The sequence below is a fragment of the Indicator indicator genome, chromosome 25, assembly GCF_027791375.1.
Source record: "Indicator indicator isolate 239-I01 chromosome 25, UM_Iind_1.1, whole genome shotgun sequence".
Classification (NCBI taxonomy): Eukaryota; Metazoa; Chordata; class Aves; order Piciformes; family Indicatoridae; genus Indicator; species Indicator indicator.
The window spans coordinates 2,742,333-2,764,364 of record NC_072034.1 but is presented as its reverse complement, the minus strand read 5'-3'; the positions used below and the strand labels follow the sequence as shown (position 1 = coordinate 2,764,364).

At 50.1% G+C, this 22,032-nt stretch overlaps 2 protein-coding genes across 2 annotated transcripts; one reads left to right on the top strand and one right to left on the bottom strand.

The window, feature by feature from the left end:
* Positions 1 to 865: 865 nt before the first annotated feature.
* JCHAIN (joining chain of multimeric IgA and IgM) lies at positions 866 to 4,735 on the bottom strand. The gene is made up of 4 exons (XM_054392415.1): positions 4,672 to 4,735; positions 2,177 to 2,312; positions 1,249 to 1,329; positions 866 to 1,067 (listed from the first exon to the last, which is right to left on the bottom strand). Exons 1-4 carry the CDS (start codon positions 4,733 to 4,735, stop codon positions 866 to 868), a joined length of 483 nt encoding a protein of 160 aa, XP_054248390.1.
* A 4,545-nt stretch (positions 4,736 to 9,280) lies between these two features.
* UTP3 (UTP3 small subunit processome component) lies at positions 9,281 to 10,864 on the top strand. Its single transcript, XM_054392358.1, has one exon. The coding sequence runs from the start codon at positions 9,281 to 9,283 to the stop codon at positions 10,862 to 10,864; it is 1,584 nt and encodes a 527-aa protein (XP_054248333.1).
* The last annotated feature ends 11,168 nt before the right edge of the window (positions 10,865 to 22,032 follow it).

Here is a 22,032-nt window from a genome sequence, read left to right as displayed (position 1 = left end):
GCCCTAACTAGGGTCCTGCTCTAGCAACTGAGTCTCCTTCAGAGTGTGTCTTGAAGCTTTAAAAGCAAAATGAGGAACATGAAAAGAAATTTGAGACAACTTGAGTTTTTTACTGACTGGTATGGGGAGCAGGGGTGGAAGAAGGCAGCAGTTTCAGTAAGTAAGCATAGAAAGGGAAGCACCGGAGCTGTCCCAGAAGAATTTGCTATTCCTGGCACAACTGAGCTCCTGGCAACTTTGCAAAATGCTTCAGGGTAGCAACATCTTTTGATCTCTAACTGCATGAAAACTAGAAGCTTGCAATTGCCAAAGTGCCAGAAGGATCTAGAATGCCCAATTGTAAAGTAACTTTGAATTGTTGGTCTCATCCCTCATCTTTTCTCCCAAGGATGATTGTACCACAGCCTTCTGATAATGGCAGAGGTAATCAAAGGGTCTGGGGTAAAGGCTGTTTGCTTTACGCAGGGAAGTACTTGGACACTCCTGCTGATGTCCACAGCAGCCTTGCTCAGATGAAGACCAACAGAAGACTGCCACAAAGACAGATTCCCCAGTGTTGCAAACTGGTGTAATTCCCTTAACCTCAAGGGGATTACTGATCTCCACCTGCTGAGGATCTGGTCTGCATGAGGAGAACATCTGAGACCATACAGTGGCACTGTTGGGATATGAGAATGGAGCTGGTGACAACTGGGAGCTGCTCCTGGGAGATGGCACTAGTCTGAGGACGTCAAGATGAAGAGGCAAGTTGGCACGACTTTGGGAGCTGGAATGTTGGACACTGCTGTCTGGTGCTGCAGAGCTCTGGATGTGTTTTGGGAGGGAACACTGAGTGCAACAAGGCTTTGGTGCAGCAGGGATGGGGCTAATCGGCATAGCAGGAGGCAGGGGTCAGGGCTGCTTGGACTCTTCTGGTCTCCCCTTGGTAGCGGAATGGGAAGGTTGAGGTGTAGCACTTGTCCCTGTTATAGGTGTAGCAGGTTTCAGGCTGGTCACAGAAGGTGCTCTGCTGGGCCTGGTATATCTCTCCATCCAGCTCAATCTCCACAGGGTCACACCTTCTGCAGCTGCAAGAGATGGAGAACAGAGCTACGAAGGTCATCACTGCTTGGTTTGGAAGAACATGGAAGTTAGGCTCTGCAGGACTCTGACCTTCTCTACTGGCCTTCAAACACCATTTTGAGCTGCTGTGGGCAGTGCTGCAGGGGAGGTTAAGTCTTAGGAAATGAAGTCAGTAAATTTACTTACAGCTCAGTCATGCGGTAGACAAAAGTGGTTCTGAGTGGGGACAGGGGGTCAGAGATGTTCTCTCGAGCCTTCAGGGGTACTCTGCAAAGGAGGGAAGAGAATCACTCATGAAAACTGCTGATTAAAGAGGGGACTGCTCTGCTGTGAACAACTCTCAACTCTCGCTCTTCAAGTCACTTCCACTCTGCCCCTTCTCCATTGCAAAGCCCAGGACTGGCAGATCAGCCCTTTGCTGCCCTCAAAGGCAACAACCCGCCCTGGGAGGACTTCAGGAGTTCTGAAAGTGCCACTTTCAGCGTGAGAGTGGGAATAATTTATGGTTTTTTTCAACACTTTCAGCTAGCAGATGCCTGACACTTTCAGGACCTAGACAGAGATGTTTGAGTGCTTTTCCTGTTGTGAGCTCTACCAGAACTCCTGCAGCTCTGAGCTTGCTCCATGTTTCTAGAGACACAGACCCTTCTGTAAGCCTTGTGTCAATAAAGAGGACAAAATCTCCTGAGCTGAGATCTGCCTCATGGGATGAAGTGTTTCTGACAGTTCAGGCATTAACTGGGCTTCCCCAGCTACAAACCAGCAGCCTTGCTATCAGATCAGGAAATACAAAGCCCTGGGCCCAGGCTGATTTCAGATCAGACCAAGTGCAGAAATATTCCGCTCTGCTTCCCCAGCCTGTTTTGTGACATTACCACTGGATCACTTCCAGCATGGATCTGCTCTTTATATCTGAAGGGACAAACACCAGATAGGTTCCTGTGAGCTAGAAAAACACAAAGCAAAAGGAAACTGTCCCAGATACCACAGAAAACAGCCTTCAGAGAAGAGTTCATCAATTCCTGGACATAGGAAACCATGCAAAGGAAGGGGAACTCCTGTAGCACTTCACCTCCTGCTCCCCATCTCCTTGCAGCACTTGTCTTACACTTACATGATGCGGATGTTTCTCTCCACGACTTCTTCATCAGGGTTTTCTTTGGAGGGGACTAATTTGGAGGTCACTGTCACACACTGACACTTGTTATTGACCAGCACATGCTCCTTGTCCTCAGAGTACCATGGATAGCCTGCAAGGACAGGATATGCAGTCCTAGGGTCATAAGAATCATTGAATGGTGGGGCTTGGAAGGGACCTCTCTAGATCCTCCAGTCCAACCCTTATGCCAAAGCAGAGTCATTTAGGGCAGGTCACGCAGCAATGCATCCAGGTGGGTCTTGAAGTCTGCACTCCACAACCTCTCTGGGTAGCCTGCTCAAGGGCTCCAGCACCCTGACAGCAAAGAAATGTTTCCTCCTATTGAGGTGGAACTCTCTGGGTTCCAGTTTGTGTCCATTGCCACTCACCCTGTCACAGGACACCGCTGAAAAGAGCCTGGCCTCTTCTTCTTGACACCCACCCTGCAGATATCTATAAACATTAAGAAGATCTCCTCTCAGGCTGCTCTTCTCCAGGCTAAACAGCCCCAGGGCTCTCAGCATTTCCTCATCACACAAATGGGTCAGGATGGAAAACTCTGAAACATGTTCTAGAAGAAAGCCAAGTGACAAGGAAAGTCTCCTTACTGGAGGGTACCCAATTCCTTTCTTGGGACTGTCCCAGCAGTCTGACCTCTAGTTTGGACCTGGCCTCTAAACAACCTCCTCTGACCTTGCCAGTGTAGCAGATGCATCCGTTCTAAGTGGTGTTTTGTCCTCCAGGTCCCTGAGGGAACAGCTGCCAAGAAGCACTACAGCAAGAAGGCAGTTGATGTCCTGGTGGTGAAAGGCAAGAGGACCTCATGGTCCTTGTGGTTTGCGGGGAAAACTGCAGACTTCTTCTTACTCAAACAGAGAAAAACCAGCTTGGGTATGGCTGCTGCACTCTCAGCATGCTGCTCAACATGGAACTCCCCTCCAGAGCTGCTGGGTTTATGAACAAGAGCCACTCTTGCTATAGGGTGGAAGGGATGGTGCTCAAAGCCTGTGGGAGCAACAGCACAGCCAGGAGCACCCTGTGCACCCCAGGTTCAGCTATACATTTCCTTCTTGTTAGCCCCTGGCAGCAGTTTCAAGCTGTCTGCAAGACCAATCAAGGACAGGTCCTCTGCAGCATTGATTGGCAGAGCCCCCAGGGATGGATTCCATACTCTAGTCCAATCTCTGTTGCTCTGCTTGCTTCCTCCCTGCCAACTCACCACTCAGCATGAACATTTCCCTTACTACAAAAAGCCTCTTTAGCTTTTGCCTCCTTGAGCCTTTTGTCTTACAGAAAGTCTCTAGCTCTTGTCCTTCATACAGACCTTCCTCTGGTGTCTCTCACTGACTGCAATGTTGTGAGCAGTTCTTTCTAACCCTTAATCCACAGCCAATATTCAAGTCAGATCCTCTTGGCTTGGGGAGTTGTCTCAGAACCTTTGGGAGCAGGCTTGAATTTATCAGCCAAACTCCTATTAACATCTGATGAATATTCAGGACTTCTTTTTTTTGACTGTACTCTAAAAATACTGTCCTGATTTAATTCCTTGGTTAATCTTCTTGCCTTCAGTAACCATAGAAGTTACAGGAACTCCACATACATTTTAGAGTAAAATTATGAAGTACTAAAAAAAAAAAAAAAAAAAGAGAGTTCTCTGGGCAATACTTCCATTTATTCCCTTAAAAAGCCCCTCTGAGGAGAAGGTGGTTAAATACAACACTTCCTAATGTCTGCAGGTTGGATTTTCTGCATGATTTCCTGCACTGGGATCTTCCCTCCCTTCTCAACACTAGGTTGAATCAAGAGGAGTGTGGCCAGCAGGGCAAGAGAAGGTGGGTTGGAGTAGATGAGCTCTGAGGTCCCTTCCAACCTGAGTCATTCTAGGATTTTATAATTTTGGACAAACCCTGTCCCTCTCTCTAATATCCCCCCACAGTCTTCTCCTCTCCAGGCTGCACACCCCCAGCTCCCTCAGCCTGTCCTCACAGCAGAGGTGCTCCAGCCATTGGATCATCTTTGTGGCCTCCTCTGGACTCACTCCAGCAGCTCTGTGTCCTTCTCCTGCTGGGGACAGCAAAGTGGAGGCAGTATTGGAGGTGGGGTCTCAGCAGAGCAGAGCCTGGGGGAAGAATCCCCTCTCTGGCCCTGCTGAGCACTGCAGAGAAACAAGCATGGAGACGAACAAGCATGAACGTCTGCTGGTTGGTGCTTCACAATGCTGATCCAAACTGCCTAACCATCAAGTCTTACATTTGGAGCTCCTCATCACTTTTTCAGCCTCGAGGCAGCAATTAAAAGCACAGAGCTCTGTGGTGCAGAGACACGGAGGTGTCCTTGCTCCCCTGAAGCACGTCTGCTTGAGCAGGCTTGGAGCTTTGATCTTTGTCTGTTAGAATCAGTAACTGTTGATTACCCCAAAGCCCATCACTGAAATCTTCAGCAGTTTTCCATGCTCCTTATTTCTCACCTACCTGCCACAAGAGCGATCCCCAAGGAGCCAGCCACGGCCACGCACAGCAACAAAGAGCTCTTCATTCTGCCTTCCCTTCTTTTGAAGAACACCAGTGGAGAGCCTGTGCCTGCCTATAAGGCCGTGTGCAAATGATACAGCCACTGGTTTCCTACTGGTTTCTTAAAATAAACAGCTCAGCCAGCTAGCACCCGTGCTGGGGACTGAAACCAGGCTCCTGCAGTGACAATTACCTTCAAAGGTGGAGGGGGCAGGGGGCTACACTGTCACTGTGCATCCTCTTCATCACCAACAAGCAGCAAAGCTGCTGAGTGCAAACCCACCCTGGTCTTTAGGGGACATCTTGCCATCAAGAGGTAGATTTAGATTGGAGATTAGGAAGAAATTCTTGGCAATGAGGGTGGGGAGGCACTGGCACAGGTTGCCCAGGGAGGCTGTGGCTGCCCCTTCCCTGGAGGTGCTCAAGGCCAGGCTGGATGAGGCCTTGAGCTTCCTGGGCTAGTGGGAGGTGTCCCTGTCCATGGCAGGGGGTTGGAATTGGATGAGCTTTAATTTCCCTTCCAACCCAAACCATTCTAGGATTCTGTGAATCAGGACCAGTGACACTGTCCCATCTGGGCATGAGGAGGAACATGTCTAGATAGCCAAGGGGCCACAGTTCTGTCTCCTAGCTTTCAGAAATCAGAATTAAAGATCTCCTGACTCACAAAAACACTTCAGGCTTCAAGAGCAGGATCCTGTTTGCAAAAAGTTGTGTGTGAACCTTTTTGAAGGACTTGACCTGCCCTTAGTGCTTGCAGTCAAAGCAGAGAAGATGAGAGGTAAAAGAGGTAGAGCCAGTAGGTCTGTGGCAAAGCTGAGCTCTTCATTCAGCTCTGCCAGCTCATCCAGGAGTTTCTTTCAATGGAAAAAGGACTCTATGGGACTTGTGGCTTATGGCAGGTTCTGAGTCAGGTCGCAGGCAAAACTGTCTAAGGTTAGGGCAAGGAGGGAGGCAGTGGTGAGGAGCTGGGATTTTTTTGTCCCAGATTTGGCATCATTTATGTAACTCTGACAAGCACTGCAGTGGGACCAGAGCTGTCTCTATAGTGTATCCTTGAGTCCAGCACAGAAAAGGCCACTTTTGAAGGGACACTCAGTCTTAGCAAAGGCCTCCAAGCACCTCCATCAGAGCACAAAAGGGGAGGCAAAGCAGGATGCTGGCAGAATTCTCAGCCAGGGTTGTTGCACCAGTGTCCCCTGACTTTCTGCACCTGCAGAAAGTGTGTTTCTCTCAGTTAACAACAGCAGGACATGGAAAATCTCCCCCTGTTCTCCAGCTTCTCCTTGTGCAGCAGACCAGCAGCCCTGTGAGCAGGGCTTCCACCCTTGGCTCACCCAGGGCTGGTTGCTCTCAGCAGGCTCTCCAGAGGCTGAAGTTGTTAGGCAATGCTGCCAGGCACCCCAGCTCTTGAAAGGGCACCCTGCCACAAAGTCACAGAATGGCTTGGGTTGGAAAGGACCTTCTTTAAAGGTCATCTAGTCCAACACCCCTTCAGTGAGCAGGGACATCTTCAACTAGATCGTCTTCCAGGCTCTCCCTCTTCAGCCCTTGTTGGCTGTGTCCCTAACCCTGGAGCTGTTCAAAGACCCCAGGACCTGTGTCCTGAGCTTTTTCCTCCTAGCACAAACATGTCACCTGGCAGCAGCATGATGCAATGAGCTCCTGTGTTGCATCAGCAGTGCTTACACATGAGGTTCTCCCTAAGAGGTGGTGGGGGCTGATAGGTACAAGCCCAGCTGTTAGCAGGGCATTGGGTTACACCATAATCCTTTCCAAACCTCATTTTCTGCCCTGGGCTCCATCTTTGGGAGGGCACCATTTGTTTTTGTCTCCTTTCCCCCTCCTCAGAAGGGGCTGAAGCAGCAGCAAGATGCTTTTTGTGCCCTGTCATCTGCAGAAGGTTAAAAATAAACCTGGAGAGGGGTGTCTGTCTAAGGCACTGCTTTTTTCAGTTACAGAAGGGATTTTTTTAGATACAGAGGAGAAGGAGGGATGCAGGCAGCAGAATAAAGTCTGGTTCTGGTCTGTCTCACCAAGCTGTGCTGGTATGGCACAGGTAAAATCCAAGCAGAGGCATCCAGGAGTGCTTTCAGACCCAGAAGGAGAGGCAGAGCAGGTTTATACTCTGTGGGAGTGTTGTTTTCAGTGGTTTTCCCTGGCTGCTGCTGCTACTCAGCACATCTGACTTTCAGTTGCTAAATCCACGCATCTGTGCAGTCCCTTTGGTCTGTACGTGGTGGGGTGAGAGCTATTTCTGGCCCCTTTCAGCCACCTGCATGTCTCTGGGGATTTCTGTCTTGATTGCAAGCTCTTTAGAAGAAGATTTGGTTTATGGATTGTTACTTTTGTGCCCGATCCCCTTTTTATTGTGTGACATTTTGACCTGGGGAAGCAGAAATTCAAGAACTGGCTGAGAGAGCTGGGGCTGTTTAGCCTGGAGAAGAGGATGCCGAGGGGGGATCTTATCAATGCTAACAAATATCTAAGGGGTGGGTGTCAGGAAGATGGAGCCAGACTCTTCTCAGTGGTGCCCAGTGACAGGACGAGAGGCATAAACTTGACCATAAGAAGTTCCATCTAAATGTGAGGAGGAGCTGCTTTTCTTTGAGGGTGATGTAGCATTGGAGCAGGCTTCCCAGAGAGGTTATGAAGTCTCCTTCTCTGGAGATATTTGAAACCCACCTGGATGCATTCCTGTGTGACTTTCTCTAGGTGATCTGGCTTTAGCAAGGGGGTTGGAGTGGATTATTTCCAGAAGTCCCTTCCAGCCCCTACCACTCTGTGAACTGTAGCAACGGACTGGCAAGCCATCAGCCCAGGCTTAAATTCTGGACTGAGTGGGGAGCTAGACTCCCAACCTCACTGCGAGACAGAGCAATAATTGAAAATGTGAGAAGAGTTGGCAATTTGAGAAGAAATGGGAACCACTCTTCCTCTTTTTTCACCTGGCCTGTGCCTCCCCACAGCCTTGGACACACTGAACGGGGATTTTCCAAGTAGGAAGCTGCGCAGGTGCCTGGATCAAACGAGCCAAAATAATTGTGTCTTTCAATGTCCTTGCCACACAGGGTGAGGAGTGGAGAGTCAAAACATATCCTGGCTGCATGTGTGGAAAGCTTTGGCCCAGAGGTGACTGTGGAGACGCTGAACATGCCAGGAAAAAGGCTCCTAAGTGAGACTTGCCTGCCCTCAGATCTACCAGAAGCCAATGGAATCACCCAAAAGTGAGTAAAGTTGTGCCCTTTGCTCTGTTTCAGTCACCTTCAGTGTTTGCTCAATGTGTTTTTCCACAAGAAGGTGGTCAGGAGTGGTTCTAAATAAAGATGCACCTGTTCTGTGGTAAGAGAAAAGCACCTGCACTGCTTCTCTGAAGAGCTCGTCTTGATAGGCTGCTTAATTTTGTCAGGCTCTGGGTTTCTGAGCTCAGACTAAAGTAAGGGAAAGCTGGGGCAGCAGCAGCCCAGCTTTGCAGTTTTCCTTCCCCTTAAAGACTCTGGGAACGGGCCTGGCTGCAGCCAGGAGATGCCTGGGAACATGCCATTTGGTGAAGTGCTCAGAAGAGCTTATCTGTGTAGTTCAGGTGTGTCCAGGCAGGTTTTCAAACACTCCTTTTTATCTCTGAAAAAATGATCTGATTGTAGGGAGGTGAGTAACATGGAGTTTTGGTTAACAAGGGGCAGATGTCAGGTGTGGCTCCTAACCTGCCTTTTCTCTCATTATTTTAACATTGTAGAATGGCTTGAGTTGGAAGGGACCTTAAAATCATCCAGGTGCAACCCCCCTACCATGGGCAGGGACACCTTGTGGCTCAAAGCCTCATCCAGCCTGGTCTTAAATATTTATTTCCAGGGACGAGGCATCCACAACTTCTCTGTCCTTTTATGTGACGAAACACCCCTGAGGAAGAAAAAAAGACACTTTTTCTTTTCCACATTTATTTATTCATTAATTTATTATTTCATTATTCATTCATTTATTAATCAATGCCATTGAAAAAAAACCTATGTGCTGCCCACCTCAGGGGTCTGTATATGTTATAAATCTAACAGCAGTTAAATCCCTCATGGAATCTCATAGACTGCATTGGGTTGGAAGGGACTCCTAAAGGGCATCTTCTCCACCCCCCTGCAGGCAGCAGGGACACCTCCAACCAGATCAGGCTGCCCAGGGCCACGTCCAGTCTGATCTTGAATGTCTCCAGGGATGGGGCCTCTACCACATCTCTGCGCAACCAGTTCCCGTGTCTCACCACCCTCCTTGTGAAGAACTCTTCCTCCGCCCAGCAGGGTGGCTGTGACCTGGCATCCTCTCGGCCTTCCCAGCCGCATGATGTCCAACCTAGCCCTACCCTGCCCTCCTGCCCCACGCCCTTCAGCACGGAAGGGGAAGTTTAACGGGAAGGGCTCAGATCTGCACATCCAGCATCTGCAGGCGCTCCCCAAGGCCCTGCCCGCCGCGGCTCCGTGAAAGCTCGGCCCGTTCCGGACGGGTCACCGCAGACCCTCCCGCAGCCGCGGGAAGCGGAAGTGACGTCAGGGAAGCGCGGCGGAAGTTCCGGAGCGCGGCCATGAGGATCCGGCGCGGTACTGTGTTGCGGCGTCTGTCTGGCCCTGCTCGGCAGGAGGAGGACGACGAGGATGGCGGCGAGGAGGCACCGGGAGGCCAGGCGGGCCCCGAGGAGCTGGCCGATGAGGTGGAAAACTTCCATGAGGCGCAATTTCAGAAGGTGATGGCCGCCCTGGAGAGCGGGGAGGAGGCTGGGGACAGCGAGGAGGAGGAGGAGGAGGAAGTGCTGGGGCTGCAGCTGCCCGAGGACAGCGAGGAGGAAGATGGAGACGCTGAGGAGGAAAAAGAGGAGGAGGAGGAGGAGGAAGAGATACAGGGGATGAATCTTTACGTGGACCACAGCGCAGAAGAAGATGGAGGTGAGGAGGAGGATGAAGAGGAGGAGGAAGATGAAGTTGAAGATGAGGATGGGGACCTGTCCATGGAGAGCGACTTGGAGGAGCGCCGTCAGGACCCCGAGCTCCCCCATGAGCTCTCCTGGGGCAAACGCAAGCAGCTCTACTACGACACGGACTACGGGAGCAACGCCCAGGCCAAGGGCAAACGCAGCCAGCAAGAAGTCGATGCTGAGGAGCAGGAGGAGGAGCAGGAGGCTCAAGTCATCCAGAAGAGGTTGGTGCAGGACTTGGGGGAAGATGATTATGGGCTGGATGTGATCCAGGGCTATCTGTCTGAGCAGCAGAAAACCCAGGATAGCAAGGGACAAAAGATTGACAAAGATTTGCAGGCCCTTTCTAAGAAGGAGCAGCTGAAGCTGCTGAAGCAGGAGTCCCCTGAGCTGCTGCAGCTGATTGAGGACTTTGAAGTCAAGCTAATGGAGCTGAAGGATGAGCTGCACCCACTGCTGCAGATGGTCAGTAATGGGACTATCCCCCAGGGCAAGGGCAGTCGTTATTTGCAGACCAAGTATCAACTCTACTTAAATTACTGTGCCAATATCAGTTTCTACTTGGTTTTGAAGGCCAAGAGGGTGCCAGTTCATAGTCACCCTGTGATCGAGCGGCTGGTTGCTTACAGGAATCTCATCAATGAGCTGGCAGTTATTGATCAGAAGTTGTCCTCACAAGTTAGGATGCTTTTGAAAAGCTTCTATGATAAGAAGGAGAATAAATTACAGAGGGAGAAGAAGTTTGCTGTGTTTCTCCCACTGGACGTTAAGAAAACCACCTCAAAGCGTGTTCCTGCACTTGCTAATGGCCGGGCTGCTGGTGCTGAGCCATCAGATGAGTCGGAGCCGGATGAAGAAGCTGCCCTGAAGTACTATAAGATGATGGAGGAGAAGCTGAAACGCAAGAGGAAGAGAACGGAAGACCAAGCCATGCTTGAAGAAGGAGACGTGTTGGAAGGAGAAGAGGATCCAAATAAGAAGAGAGGCGTCACCTACCAGATGATCAAGAACAAAGGGCTGACTCCCAGGAGGAAGAAGATCGACCGCAACCCGCGGGTGAAGCATCGGGAGAAGTTCCGGCGAGCCAAGATCCGCCGCAGGGGCCAGGTGCGGGAGGTGCGCCGGGAGCTGCAGCGCTACGGCGGGGAGCCCTCCGGCATCCGCGCCGGCGTCAAGAAGAGCAGGAAGCTGCAGTGATGCTGCCTCTCTGCTCCTGGCTTTAAATGCTCCCAGCAGCGCTGCTGCACCCAATAAAGATTTTATAAAGACGTTGTGGGATTTATACTGAAAAAAATAATAAAACCAAGCAAGAGGTGGGCTGGTGGTTAGGCTGCAGAGGATGCCACCCTCAAAGAGTGGCAGAGGGCCCTTTGCTCCTCCAGCCTCTGTGTTGAAGTGATCTTGTCTCATGGTGCTGTAAATACGGGCTTGGAGAGGTTGCCCAGGGATGTGGTGGAAGTCCCATTCAAGATCAGCCTTGATGTGGCCCTGGGCAGCCTGGTCTAGTTGGAGGTGTTCTTGCTGACTGCAGTGGGGGGTGGACAAGATGACCTTTGAGAGTTCCTTCCAACCTGTGAAAGGCTGCAAGGAATGTGTTGAGCAAAGGCAGTGAAACAGGCGGGATGGGATGGGATGGGTGGACCTCCTGAGGGGGGATTGTGAATGGGGTTTGTGTAGCTCTTGCTGCCTTCTTTCTACTGTCATGTTCTGGGCCATCACTTTTCTGTGCTGAGCTGCAGGGAGATGTGGTTGTGGTATTTTCTCTAGTTCTGATTAACTTCTTGTGTTCAAGTTTAAGAACTAACTGCATCAGGGTGTTTAGCAGAGAGCTGTTGCTGAAACCATATTTTTAACTTTGTAACTAAGTAGAAAGCTATTGGTTAAACCTCACATTTGCAATTCTTTAAGCAGAGAGCTATTACTTAAATCTCATATTTTTAACTCTTTAAGCAGAAACTTATTCTTTAAACCTCCTCTGGTCTGAGATACCATTTCCTCTCCTGACTTCAGTGAGAAGAAAAGCAAAGACCTGTCTGGATTTCACAGCCATTTAGCTGTGATAGATGCATTCACTGCACAGATTCACAGATTGCATTGGGTTGGAACTCCCCTGCAGGCAGAAGGAATACCTCCAACTAGAGCAGGCTGCCCAGGACCACATCCAGTCTGATCTTGAATGGCTTCAGGGACGGAGCTTCAACCACATCCTTGGGCAGCCTGTTCCCGTATTTCCCCACCCTCATTGTGCAGAACTTCCTCCTGATCTCAAACCTAAATCTGCCCTGCTCCCACTTTCTAACCATTTTTCTCATCTTACCACCACAGGCCTTTCTGAACTGTCCCTCCCCAGCCTCCCCTTCAGGTACTGGAAGGCTGCTCTAAGGTCTCCCTAGAGCTTTCTCCAGGCTACACAAACCCAAATCTTTCAGCCTGTCCTGCTGGGAATTAAGTGAATGGCCAGTTCAGTTCAAGCCACAAAAGAGTAGCCGCCGATTGGGACAGCTTTCAGTGAGCCCACACCTTAAATTGTGTGCCAGCAGCATCTGCAAGGCACTGCTGCCTGCTTCCCATGGGGTATCACCTCAGGGCAGTCAGTCACAGATTCATAGAAGGGTTTAGGTTGGAAGGGACCTCAAAGGTCATCTAATTCCAGGCCCCTGCTATGCCACCAAATGCTATTTCATGTTAGGGAAACACTGTTGTGTATCAGGTGGCTTATTTTGAGGGGTTTGTGTGTGATAGTCTCAGGGGTGGCCAAACTAAAGGTGTTCTTGAGCCTGTGACAGGCTAGGTGCTAGAACTCAAACATGCAGGAGCTCTGCTGGTTCTCTGCAAGGGAAATCTCCTTTTTGACACCCCAGGCCTGTTTATGCCAGCAACATGCTGCTAAGATGGGAACAGAAGGAAGAAGACTATAGCCTTGGATCCAAGGGATGTGGAGCAGGAGGGATGGAACTAGATGATCTTTAAGGTCCATTCCAACCTAAACCACTCCATCATTGCCACAGCACCTGCTCATGCACACTCATCATGAATGAAAGGCTGATAATCTCTGGTAGCTCTGCAGGCAAGCTGCAAGAACCCAGGGTGGGTTTGTGTTCCCTCGTAAAGCTTTAGGCAGCCAGCAAGCCAAGTTCTGGCAACTTCCATCTGAGCAATAAATAAGAATAATAATTAATCAGTGAGCTGTTAGAGTGCCCAGAAAGGTTGGGTTGAGGGCTGAAGGCAGGGGGGAGGGCAGTGTGCCCAGTGCAGGCAGCCAGCAGATAGCACAGCATGGCTGCCCTTCCTGCTGTGCCAGCCCCACTTAATGCAGATTAAACAGAGCATTATCTGCACTTGGTTGGCTCAGAGATTGGACCAAGCCAGAAATAGTTCACTTCTGTACAGTTTTATCTATGAGCTGTGATTATTGGTGCCACGGAGGGGGACACTAATATTGGTCTAGAAAATAGAGGGATGTGAGGTGCTGAAGGGAAGTCCCTGGTGGTAACTGGGTTTTGAAGATCCCTGTTAAAGTGGACATATGCAAAACAGGGGAAGGACCACCCATTAATGGCCAGGAAAACAAGTGAGAAGGGGAGCAAGGGCATGGTTAACACTGGAATTTTTTCCCTCCTCCAGCAGTGTCTCTGGAGAAGGTGCTGACACTGCCAAGTGACATCTCCACCTAGATCAGGTTGCTCAGGGCCCGGTGAAATGCATCTTTGGATGTAGGTAACTATAGGAAAAAACAGGCTCTGCTGTGGGAACTCTCCATGATCAGAAATCCAGATATGGTGTTACAGGCTACTACAGCTGCAACTAATGCAATAAAATAAAGGTGGGAAATAATCTCACTGAACTTCAGAAGTGTGAAAGCAAAAGTGAAATAAAACAGCTTCCTGTCTTTCTTCTACATGACTTAGCCTCTGGAAGCACCTCCAGTGATCACCTAGATGGGGACTAGCTCAGGCATGTGTCTGACTTTCAGCTATCTAAACTTGTCAAGCTGAGATGTTGCACTCTAAATGCATAGTGATGGCTTTCTAGCAAGCATTTCCAAGTGTCGTGTGCCAGACCCCAAACTCTTCCCTTTAGCATAGGAAATCTTTGGTTTCATCTTGAGTCCATCTCCAGACACAGCAGTCGGGGTTGTAGCAGGGCTGGGCAGTTGCTGCTGGAGGTCAGGCTTTGTCTTTAAGAAAAAAACTAAAGTGTGATAAAGACAAAAAAAAGAAAAACAAACACCCACAACAAAAATAACCACCCAACAAACCCTCTCGGAGGAGAGGTGGAAACAAGGTCATCTCTGCGCCGCCCGGTGCCCCTGCACCCAGCGGAGTTTGGTTGTCCGCTTTCTGCGATCCCCACTTCGGGCAGGGAGCGGCGGCCTTGCTGCCCCGGGCCGGGCCGGGGAAGCCTTGCCCGGCCGAGGAGAGAGCGCTGCGCCCCGGGGCGGAGGACGGGAAGCAGGGGCGGCAGGTAGGGAGCTGCATCGAGGGATTCCGAAGGGAAAAGCGAACCGAGCTGCCCGCTCACCCCCCGCCGCGGGGGCGGGGGCCGGCCGAGGCCCTGCTTCCCGGCCGGGGCGGGGCTCGGCGGCCCGGGGCGGCGATGGCGGAGGCGGAGCGGGCACCGCTTGTGCCGCCGCTGGCAGAAAGTTCCCGGGACAGGGCCGGCGCGGAGCTACCTCCCGCTATGGAGCGACAGGCAGAGCCCGGGGAGGAGGCGGCGGCAACGGCAGCGGCAGAAGAAGAAGAGGAGGAGGAGGAGGAGGCGCGCCCTTCCTCGCCGCCTTTCTTCCTCCTCTACCCCGGCCATGGAGGAGGCGCCGCCGCCGCCGCTCCGCCCGGCGTGTGGAGACCCCCGGCGCCCCGCGGAGCGGCCGGGTTGCCCGTGCTGGTGCTGAGCTATCCGGGGCCGGACGGAGCTACCGGCAGCCGTGAGTAGCTGTGCGGGGCTCCTCCCCGGGCGGCCGGGAGCCTCCCTCCAGGCGGGGGGCGGTGGCGGCAGCTCGGGGCCTCCCTGCGCTGCCCGGGCTGTGCGGGGGCTGGGGGTGGCAGCGCCGCTGGGCTGCGTGTGGCGGGGTCCCCAGGGCTGCGAGGGCAGGCTGCGGGCGAGCGGCTGTGAGCAGGAACGAGCGAGCAGCCGCCCTATGCCCTGCGTTCTTGGGGTCGCGCTGCGCTCCCCGAATCTCGCCCTGACCCCGCAGGGCTGCAGTGGAGGGACCTGGGGGTGTTTGGTGGTCTGGCTGCTCCCCTGAGAGTGGGGAAGTGGCAGCGTGCCTGTGAAGCGGTCGGGGAAGGGCCAAGGAGAGCTGTGAAAGGAGGTGTTTTGTGTGTGTCCATCTGCGAGCAGTGCTGAACCACCAGCTCAGCAACACCCTGTACCCCTTCGGGAGTAATCTGTGCCGTTTGAAACCTAACAAACTGTCTTTGACTCGGGATGTAGTTAGGGGGTGGGAAGCACCCACTTGGGCTCCTGATGGAGAAGACATGGAAGGTGAGGGTGTTGTGTGCTGATGAGGTTGAAGTGCATTCCTACCTGTGCTCGTGTGGGGTGTGTTGGGTGGCAGAGGGTTTTGTGCTTCCTCAGGTTCTTTGTGATGTTCTGGTGGTGATTAGCTAGGCTGGAGCGCTGTGGAGTAGTGGTGTGTGCTTTAAAACACAAAAGCTGTGTGTATGGGTGTACCCAGAAGAGATCTTCCCTTTCCCATCCATCCATCTTGCAAAGAGCTTCATCTTCTGGGCTTGGGCCAGCATGTGTGTGACCAAGCTTTTTGCCTTTGCTTTGTCTTCTGCCTACATCCCAGGTGATCCTCCACTCACACATCAGCTGATTATTTTGAGGTGGACATGCTTTTCCTTTTGCTCCCTCTCCTTTTGAAGCTAGTGTACTTCATTTAGGCCATTACTCAGCAGAGCCACAACCCATGAGGTAAGAAGTCAGCTCCTGTAGTGCCAAAAGGAGGTGAAATGACCTAACTTTGTTTTGAGCTCTGTGAAGGGCTGTCTCTGGCTACAAACTTTGTCCCACAGTCCAGAACTCCCTCCCTGGTGGGTTGTCATTTAAACTGATAGCTTCCTGTCACAACCTTCATTTTTCCCTTACTTAGGAAATCTTTACCCACTGTAATCCTGTGGCATGCAAGGGACTGAGTTTGCTGATGGAAAAGAAGCCTTGAAGACAAATATTTAATCTTGGCCATCATGCTTTTGCTGTTCTAACTTCCTTGTAAGAGGATGCGTGTTTGTTCAGAAGGAGCTGGTGTCAAAGCTCACTCTGAGCAATGCTTTATCCCTGGAGTTAGCCTGACTCTGCAGTGGCTGTGTCTGTGAGCTGTGGGAAAAACCTGTCCCAAATGGACTGAAACAGGTCCCCCTTCCCAAATGTACACAAACACTCCCCTCTCCACCCAGGACTGCAGCTGCCTGTGCAATCTCATGTTTGAGTAACTGAGTGATGTACTGAGAACAATGTCTGAAGGGAACAGGAATCATCATCTATTGCTGTGGTGCTTTGGACTCTTGCTCCTGGGGCAAACTCTGCCTGTAAATCAATTTCTTTCATCCTATTTTCTTTCCTTTTTTTTTTTTTTCCTGTTGTGGTTTTTTTTCCCATTTCTTATGCCTGTAAAAGCCATTTTCATTTGCTCATCGCTGGGCAGCAGGAGCAGTGGATTCTGCTGCAAAACTCTTGTTCACAGAATCACAGAATGGTAGGGTTTGGAAGGGAGCCCTGGAGGCCATCCAGTCCACCCTCTCCTGCCAGAGCAAGATCATTTAGAGAAGGTCACACAGGAACACATCCAGGTGGGCCTGGAATGTCTCCAGGGGTGGAGACTCTACCACCTCTCTGGGCAGCCTGCTCCAGTGCTCTGTCACCTTTTAAAGAAGTTGCTCCTCGTGTTTAGATGGAACATCTGATGTTCAAGTTTGTGCTTGTTACTCCTTGTGCTGTCACTGGGCACCACTGAACAGCTCCCAGACTTCACTCCCTCCTTTGGGGTTGTCATTAAAGCAGTGGTAGGACTTCCCTGGGTGATCCTGCTTTGGCAGGGGGGTTGGACCTGGATCATCTCTGGAGGTCCCTTCCAACCTCTAATGTTCTGGAGCAGGAAGGATGTTGTATGCCTAAATGGTGAACTTAATCCTGGGTACTTGGAGGGTGTGTGGCCTTGGAGGTACATCACTTCTTGCTAACAGTGGCTCCTCTGGGTAACAGTGACTGTGCAGCTTTGAGCTGCAGCAATGTTGGTGATGGGCTGGGTTGTGAAAGTTGTCCTGCCTGTACTGGTGTGAATATTAGAGAAGCAGTCAAGAAATGGTTTAGTAGGACATGGTTTAGTGGGCATGGTGGTGTTGGGTTGATGGTTGGACTTGGAAGGCTTTTCCAGCCTTAATCATCCTATCTTTCAGAAGTTAAAAACCTGGAAAAGTGTATTTGCTGTTTGTGAGCTGCTGAGGGAAGGAGGAGACTACAAAAGCTTTTCATGCCAGCAGCACCTGCTTTTATGATACAGCTGGTTCCAGACAGAAAGAAAAAGGTTTGCTTAAACATGCTGAACTGCAGTGTAAAATCTTAGAATACTTGTGAAGTACAGTAAAAGCAACTTGACTATGCTTAAAAAAAACAAATGTTTTGTCCTTGAAGAAATACACAGAACCAACCCAAACACACACAAAAACTCCCAAACCATTTCTTGCTTCACCAAAAGCATGCCAAGATATCGTGATACTTCCAGTAGACCTTTTCTGCTCCTTTTTTAACTGTACTCTCAATTATGGGAATTATTTGAGTTCTAAAATCACATCTTTATATTTCACACTAGATAGACAAAAAACAGTTTCTCAATTAGAGGCCTTCCAGTACCTGAAAGGGCCTACAAAAAGGCTGGGGAAGGACTTTTTTACAAGGGCTTGTAGTGATAGGATGAGAGGAATGGATTGCAGCTTGAGGAGGGCAGATTTAGACTGGAGATTAGGAAGAAATCCTTGACAGTGAGGGTGAGGAGACACTGGAACAGGTTGCCCTGGGAGGCTGTGGATGTCCCCTCCCTGGAGGTGTTCAAGGTCAGGCTGGATGAGGCCTTGAACAACCTGGGCTGGTGTCAGGTATCCCTGTCCGTGTCAGGGGGTCGGAGCTGGATGATCTTTAAGGTCCCTTCCAACCCAAACCAGTCTGTGAATCTATGAATTATTACAGCAACAAAGAAATGGTCTCACTGTTTCCTGAGTTAAACTTTCTTTTGCTCCCTGATGCTTGCACAGTGCAGGGTTCAAAGTGCCACCACTGACTGAGGTAATGATCAAATCTGTGCTGGCAGAAGAGTCAGCACAGCCTCTGCGACACAGATGCTTTGTTATTAATTTAATCTTTTTAGATTGTTCTACACCTAAGAGATTGCCATAAGAGAGGCTATTGGGAGAGCCTGAGCTCTGGAGCAGCTCTTGACACAGGCACTGTTGTCACAACCAGTACAGGTGTTGAGGGGACTAACTGGTAGTTGGACAGCATGGCTTGGAGTTGGTCGAGGCCCCATCCCTGGAGATATTCAAGGTGAGGCTTGACAGGGCTCTGGGCACCCTTATTGAGTTGAGGATGTCCCTGCTGACTGCAGAAAGGGTTTGACTAGTTGACCTTTGGAGGTCCCTTCCAACCCAGACCATTCTGTGATTCTCTGATCTGTGAGTTGAAGCTGAAGTGAAAGAAGAGGAGGATATGAGAGCAAAAGTCATGGTCACAGGGTTGCTGGTAAGGGTGTTAGGCAAGAGCATGAACAGAAAATGGGAAGGTGGGAATTGTTTCGCCTTGCTGGACCAGACTGGCAGGCTGCCTGCTCAGATACAGCAGCCACAAGCAGGTTACAACTCTTAGTAAAACTTAGAAGAACCTGCTCATGATTCATTCTTGGCTTAGACTGAGATAAAACTTGTGTCTTCATTGTTTTTATCCTGTTTGCATGGAGTTACCTCTGGCCACTCTGAGCAGCTGGTTGAGGGCTCAGCAGTAAGCTGTTACCTTCAGCCAGTTCCTTCAGCACTGGTTCCCATGCCTGTAGCACTGGTGGCTTTTTTGATCCTTCTGTAGTGTGTGATTTTCAATACCCAGAAGCAGCACAATCATCTGGGAGGTGGTGGAGTCTCCATCTCTGAAGACATTCCAAACCCACCTGGCCATATTCCTGTGTGACCTTCTCTGGGTGTCCCTGCCTTGGCAAGGGGGTTGGACTGGATGATCTCCAGAGGTCCCTTCCAACCCCTACCATTCTGTGATTCTCTGGTCTGGGGCATTAATCTCATCTGCAAGCTTTGCCCTTTTGTTCTTCAATCTCTGCCCAGTGGTGGGGGAAAGTTTTCCCCTAATGGTTGAAACAGCTTGCTCACAGGCTGAGCTTGCTGACACTGGCAAGGAAAAGTACACCCAGAGGTGCCCCTAGAGTCTAAAGGTTGGTTGTGAATTTGTTTGGGGGTTATTTATTATCTACTGCTTGGGTTATTCTGATTTCTTTAACTTTGAAAATGAAAAATACTTTCCAGTACAGCTGAGCTTTCAAGTAGCAGTGGCTGATGGAAAGCTTTGCTTTCAGGTGGTTGCTCTGAAGATTCCAGCACAGCCAATTCCTGATTCTTTGATCTTGAAAACATTTTTGTCAAAACCTGCCTAGTTTTGTAACCAAGCCAAAGCCTCTCTTCACTTCTGCCAAAGCATGGCTAATATGAGGGTTTTGTCAGACCAGTCAAAGCTGTCTGACTTGTTTGTGACTGAAAAAGTGCTTCTTGGTGAGCTGCCTCCTCTCCACTGACACCTACACACTTGGCTTTCCTTTGTCCATGCACTGAACCCTGATGGAGCTTTAGCTTGAGCAGCTTTTATCAAAAGCCTTACGAAAACACCAGTATTTGAGATCTTCCTTTTTGTTTCCTTAGAAGATGCCTTTTGGCTTTAGAACTGTGAGGCACAGGGTGAGGGTAGAGGAGGGTTTGTGTTGTGTTTTCCAGGTGGTGCTAACAGCCTTATAGGCTGTGGAATCATTAAGGTGGGAAAAGACCTCCAAGATCATTGAGTCCAACCATCAACCTAAGACCACCATGGCCATTAAACCATAGTCCTGAAGTGGCCACACATTTCTTGAATACCTCCAGGGATGGGGACTCTACCACTTCCCTGGGCAGCCTGTTCCCCTCTTTCAGTGAAGAAATTCTTCCTCATAGCCAAACTGAAGCTCCCAGTAGGTCATGGCATAGCTCCTGTATGGGGGTTTGGGTTTTTTTGTTATCTGAGCAGCATTTTTACTTCCCCATAGCACTGCAGCTGATAAATGAACATTGACCACTCCTTATGGTTTTGCTACCTGCTAAGCACCTGAAAACTGTTTTGAGGAGGCCAAATCTTGATCTATTTACTGTAGGTGTAAATTCAGCCATGTGCTGGAACCTGGAGGTGACCATCTCCTCTGGACAGCTGAAAAACTCTTAGGCCCTCAAACACCCATCTCAAAACTCTGCAAGAAAAATGAACTCAAACAATTCTGAACTTGGCAGTCTTGTTTAAAAGAATTCCACTACAGCTCCTCAGAATTTCTGAACATATTTAGAGCATTTTTGTTTCTTTTAGACAAGTAAAAGGTGCAGTTTTAGAGAGGTGACATAGCTCAGTTTCTTGTAAGGTGGCACTTGTTCAATCTCTGTTAGGTGGTAGATTATGTCCGAAGTGGAGAGTTTTTTTGGGCAGCACATGCTAATAAAATTTAATTAATTATGCTAATAAATTGGAATTATCCATGCTAATAAAATGATAATTATGATAATAAACCAAAATCAATAATAGATTCTTAGAGTGGTTTAGGTTGGAAAGAACCTTAAAGATCATCCAGTTCCAACCCCCTGCCATGGGCAGGGACACCTCCCACCAGCCCAGGTTGCTCAAAGCCTCATCCAGCCTGGCCTTGAACACCTCCAGGGAGGGGGCAGCCACAGTCTCCTAGGGCAGCCTGTTCCAGTGTCTCCCCACCCTCACTCTAAAGAATCATGCTAATGATATGGAATTAATCATGCTAATGAAATGGAATTAAGGCTGAAAAGCCTTTTTTCCAAGTGCTTTAAATATCCTTATGGACCATCTGAGCAGGAATATTGCATAAAGGAGCCTGCAAATAGAAGTGAGCTGGAAGTTGTGGACTGGCTCCTTGGATTTCTTCCTGTGAAGAAGCAGCCAAGGGCACAAAAAAGCCTGCCAGGTGAAGCTGAGCAGTTAGTTAATCTTCAACAGCCCTCCCCTGGGATCCTGCTATGTGGGTCACTAGCTGGTGCTGAATTCAGCAGAAGCCCCACGGTGTGAAGTGGGATCTGACACCTCACACTGATTGTCTTTCTAATTGCTTCAAAACAAAGACATTCAGCTGGCTGCTAATTAGGTAGGTTGGCTGAGAGCTTGCACAATAGGCCGTGGTACTGTGTTGGTTCTCAGGGGTGTGTTGTGATTATTTGCTGTTTGTTTAGACCTTTTCAAAAGGTTAGCAAGGAGGGACGGCTGCCCTCCTGGGGCTCTTTGGGTATGGTCACTGTCACCCTCTTGAAGAGTGGTGCAATGTGAGTGCTGAAGCTTGAGGTGGGCATTGATGGGAAGACATGCAGATAGCCGAAGGACTGAAATGGTGTCAGCAGGCTTCATAAACCTCATGCTCCCTCAGGGAGAAGGAACAATGGGAAGTGTTGTCCTTGGTGGAATAATTCTGCTTTGCATCACTGTAGTGATCTGCTGCATGGCTCTTTGTTTGCTCCAGGCTGATGGGGGGTGGGGGGGACAGGACTGGGACAGAGTTGCTGAGTCAAAATGTTATGTGCTGAGCAGGAAGCTTGCACTGAAAGCAGCTGCTTCCTCTTGCCTCTTAGAACTCTTTACCCCTCTCCCCAGTTTTATGAGGCTGTTAAATAATTTGGGGTGTATTTCCCCCCAAAGCTGTGTGCATTGGCATGCTGGATCCTGTATTGAGTGATCCACCTTGGATGAGGCCCTGAGCAACCTGTGCTAGTGGGAGGTGTCCCTGCCCGAGGCACGGGGGGGTGGGACTGGAGACATTCTGTGATCTTTAAAGTCCCTTCCAACCCAACCCATTCTATGAATCCTGTGTTTCACATCCCGAAGAAACAGGCACATATCACACAGAACCACAGCATGGTAGGGGGTTGGAAGGGACCTTGAGATCATTGAGTCTAACCCCACTGCTAGAGCAGGGTCACCTACAGAAGGTTGCACAGGAACACATCCAGGTGGGTTTTAAAAGCCTCCAGAGAAGGAGAGTCCACCACCTCTCTGAGCAGCCTGCTCCAGGGCTCCAGCACCCTCAAAATATTTCCGCAGGGAAGAAAAAGCAGGGAGAA

What these genes read in the sequence shown, in the direction of transcription:
- JCHAIN (XM_054392415.1), bottom strand. Translation starts at nt 4,735, where the DNA reads ATGAAGAGCTCTTTGTTGCTGTGCGTGGCCGTGGCTGGCTCCTTGGGG. An exon ending in GGGGATCGCTCTTGTGGCAG is followed by an intron (nt 2,313 to 4,671) that starts GTAGGTGAGAAA and finishes CTGTCCTTGCAG; the next exon opens with GCTATCCATGGTACTCTGAG. An exon ending in GTCTACCGCATGACTGAGCT is followed by an intron (nt 1,068 to 1,248) that starts GTAAGTAAATTT and finishes CATCTCTTGCAG; the next exon opens with CTGCAGAAGGTGTGACCCTG.
- UTP3 (XM_054392358.1), top strand. Translation starts at nt 9,281, where the DNA reads ATGAGGATCCGGCGCGGTACTGTGTTGCGGCGTCTGTCTGGCCCTGCT.